At 38.4% G+C, this 3,490-nt stretch overlaps 1 protein-coding gene across 1 annotated transcript; it reads right to left on the reverse strand.

The window, feature by feature from the left end:
• Positions 1–2,040: 2,040 nt before the first annotated feature.
• On the reverse strand, positions 2,041–3,083 carry LOC131488634 (olfactory receptor 52P1-like). Its single transcript, XM_058690495.1, has one exon. The coding sequence runs from the start codon at positions 3,081–3,083 to the stop codon at positions 2,130–2,132; it is 954 nt and encodes a 317-aa protein (XP_058546478.1). The 3' UTR covers positions 2,041–2,129.
• Positions 3,084–3,490: the final 407 nt, after the last annotated feature.

Raw genomic sequence — 3,490 nt, forward strand, 5'->3', positions numbered from 1 at the left:
TGAAGAGGTTTTTTAACTTACAGAAGAAACCAAAGTGTATGGCTCACTTTTGGGACACAAAGGCGAGATGAAACAAGGTTGTGTGAAGGACGTGTCCAGAGTTGCATCAGTGACTCCTAGAGCAGCTGCGGTATGTATGAGACACCTCCTGGGACACAGTGAACAGAGCTCATCTGTTTCTCTTTTGGAAAAACCAGCCTTTCAAAAAGCAGTTTCAAACCCATGGTATCCATTAAACAGATGCCAAGGATATGCAGGCAATCAGAGGACGATTTGTGAGAAACCCAGAAAAAAAATGGTATATTAACTGAAATTAAATGTTCATATTCAACAATTTCCAGCTTTTAGTTCCTGTTAGGACCCTGGACAGAATGAAGGGACAGGCTGTTTCAAATACCCTTTACTTTTCATTGTTCTATGCCCACGGTATACTCTATCAAGATGTGTAAATTTGTTTTTAGGCTTTTCATGCTTCTTTTCTCCATTTTTTAATTTCACCTGTTTTAAGTACTCCTCGTCTTACACACACACACACAAACTAATGTGTATTAGGGGTTTCCTCATATTTAATGATGGACAATCATATCTGAATAAAAATCTCTTCAGTGATTAAAAATAAACACTTACCTATTTTATAGTGCGTACTAAATTCCAAAAACTGGTCTAAGCACATTTTGTGCTGAATCATTTAATTCTTGCTTTACCCTCTGAATTAAATCCTCATAATATCTTACTTTTATAAATGAGAGAACTGAGGCCAGTACTGATTTAAGAATATACCCAAAGACACACAGGTAAAAACTCGTGGTGTTAGATTTTAAACTCAAGTATTCTGATGAAAGACTGAACTTTTCACCACAATGCGATGCTGTTTAATCCAGGTGAAGTTATCCCCCCTGGGAATAATTGCAAATGTTCTGTGTGATGAAAGATATAGGCCACAAGTCCTGTTAATGACTTGAGTACAAAATGAATGTAATTTTTACTTTTAAAGCCCATTTTGCTAATATTAAGTTGGATATGTTGTGTAGACATATTAAGGATTCATCGGAATCACAGTGTTTTGTTCAATTATTGGCTTGATTGAAAGAAATTTCTTTTGGTTATGATTATGACATAAATTATCATGTAATTATTCCAGAATACGTTGTGAGCCACAAAAGATTATTATTCCCCTTATCAGAAGTCTGGACTGCAGGCAGCTTGCTGCTGTTATGGCTCATATACACATATTTTAGGTCATAAATACTAGAATTAAAGTTTCCTTAAAGACTTATTAGTTAATAAAAATAAGAGCTTGTGGTTACTGTGAATTGGTAAGCGTATTTTTGAAAATTAACCTGACCAGACTGAGAAAGACAAAAACCATATGATTTCACTCATGTGTGGAACCTGAAAAACAAAACAAATGGATAAACAAACAAAAAGTAGACTCAGACCTATAAATACAAAGAACACACTGGTGGTTGCCAGTGGGAAAGTGGATGAGGGGTTGGGCAAAATGGGTGAAGGGGAGCAGAAGATATAGGCTTCCAGGTGTGGAACAAATAAGTAACGGGAATAAAAGCTTCAGCATAGGGAATATGGTCAATTATATTGTAATAGCACTCTATGGTGGCAGATGGTACCTACACTTGTGGTAAGCATAGTATAACGTATAGAGAAGTTGAATCACTATTTGTAGACCTAAAACTAATGTGACATTTTGTGTCAACCATACTCAAAGAAAGACCTTAAAAAAACCAACGTGACCACATGATTTGAAAGTTTTTATATTCTGATAATACTTATTTAATTATCTTACATTTGGAGATGTAACATAAATACTATAGAAACAATTTAATCTGAAAATACATCGAAAATAATAAAATTGGTAGCATATATCAAATGTTTTCCATGTGTCACTCTTTGATAATATTCCGATTTGGTTTCATGTCAAATAGCTTGTACACTGAAAACATAAGTTTATATAAGGTAATTTTTTAAGTAAATGTACAGCAACAACTATGCCTGCTGCAAGGCACAGGGGAGCCCAGAAGGAACAGTTGGGACTATTTTCAGTTATCCATTATGGTAGCCGTAACTTTTGATAATCATGTTACACCAATTAGGACTGGTATTTACATATTTTAGTTTCCAGAAATCTTCTTGTTTGGGAAGAAGAGACCAACCACTCGGTCACGAACCTGCTTGGTCTTGACGCCATACACCAGGGGATTGACTGCGGGAGGCACCAAAAGATACAAACTCGCAAAAATTATATGAATGCTTGGAGGTACCTTCTTGCCAATGCGGTGAGTTAGGAAACTAAACAGTGCAGGGGTGTAGGAGACAAGTATAGTGCACACATGGGCAGCACAGGTGCCCAGCGCTTTCGAGCGGGCATTCTGGGAAGACAGCCGGAAGACTGCCTGGAGGATTTTGGTATAGGATGCGGCTATGAGCCCTAGGTCCCACACCATCACTGAAAGGGCCACAGAGATTCCGTACACTCTGTTAATGAGGGTGTTGGCACTGGCCAACTTCACCACAGCCATGTGCTCACAGTAGGCATGATAGATGACATATTTAGTATAATATGGTAGCCTTTTAATAAGAAGAGGACCTGGAAAAACCATAAGGATAGCTCGGGTCATACCAACTAGACCTATTTTAATGACCATTGGTATTGTCAGGATGGTTGTATAACGCAATGGGATACAAATAGCTACATAGCGGTCAAAGGCCATGGCAACCAAGAGGGATGATTCAATTATGCAGAATGTGTGAATGAAATACAACTGTGTCAGGCAGGTGTCAAAGTCAATCCAATGTGCATCCATCCAGAAGATACCAAGCATCTTGGGGGCCGTGGAAGAGGCAAGAGCCATGTCATTCACTGCCAGCATACAAAGGAAGAAATACATAGGCTGGTGGAGGCTTGGTTCTAGTTTGATGGTGATGATGATTACACTGTTCCCCAGCAGGGCCAGGGCAAACAGGAGGCAGACGGGGATGCCAATCCAGCAGTGAAAATCTTGCAAACCAGGAATACCAACCAGGAAAAAAGATGAGATGTAGCGATGTGTAGCATTGTCTGCCATGTTAGAACTGGAGAGTTTGCATGCCCAGATACAAAATAGCCAGACTAATCCCTATGCACAGAAAGCAGGTTGACAGAATGATCGGTTCTGTGTATGGAGATTCCATGCATACTAAAATAGTGCATCTAAAGGGCTGACTTTTCTCTGAAACTTCTGTAAGCTGTTGGGTAAATCACTTCACCATTATTTTCTTTTGCAAATGAGATCTAGTTAAGTTCTTTCTAAGTTTTCTCTTCTCTGTCCAATTTTATTCTATTCTACTCTTTCATTTTTATTATCTACTAAGTATACAGGTAGTGACAAAATTTCTGCTTCTTTGTGCCTAGGATTTTTCTGTGTTTGTGATATAAACAGCTTTAAGAAAGGCAAAGACCACTGTTCTTGGGGAGTTTTCAATGACGTGTGGA

Source organism: Neofelis nebulosa, chromosome 10, assembly GCF_028018385.1.
Source record: "Neofelis nebulosa isolate mNeoNeb1 chromosome 10, mNeoNeb1.pri, whole genome shotgun sequence".
Lineage (NCBI taxonomy): Eukaryota > Metazoa > Chordata > Mammalia > Carnivora > Felidae > Neofelis > Neofelis nebulosa.

What these genes read in the sequence shown, in the direction of transcription:
- LOC131488634 (XM_058690495.1), bottom strand. Translation starts at nt 3,083, where the DNA reads ATGGCAGACAATGCTACACATCGCTACATCTCATCTTTTTTCCTGGTT.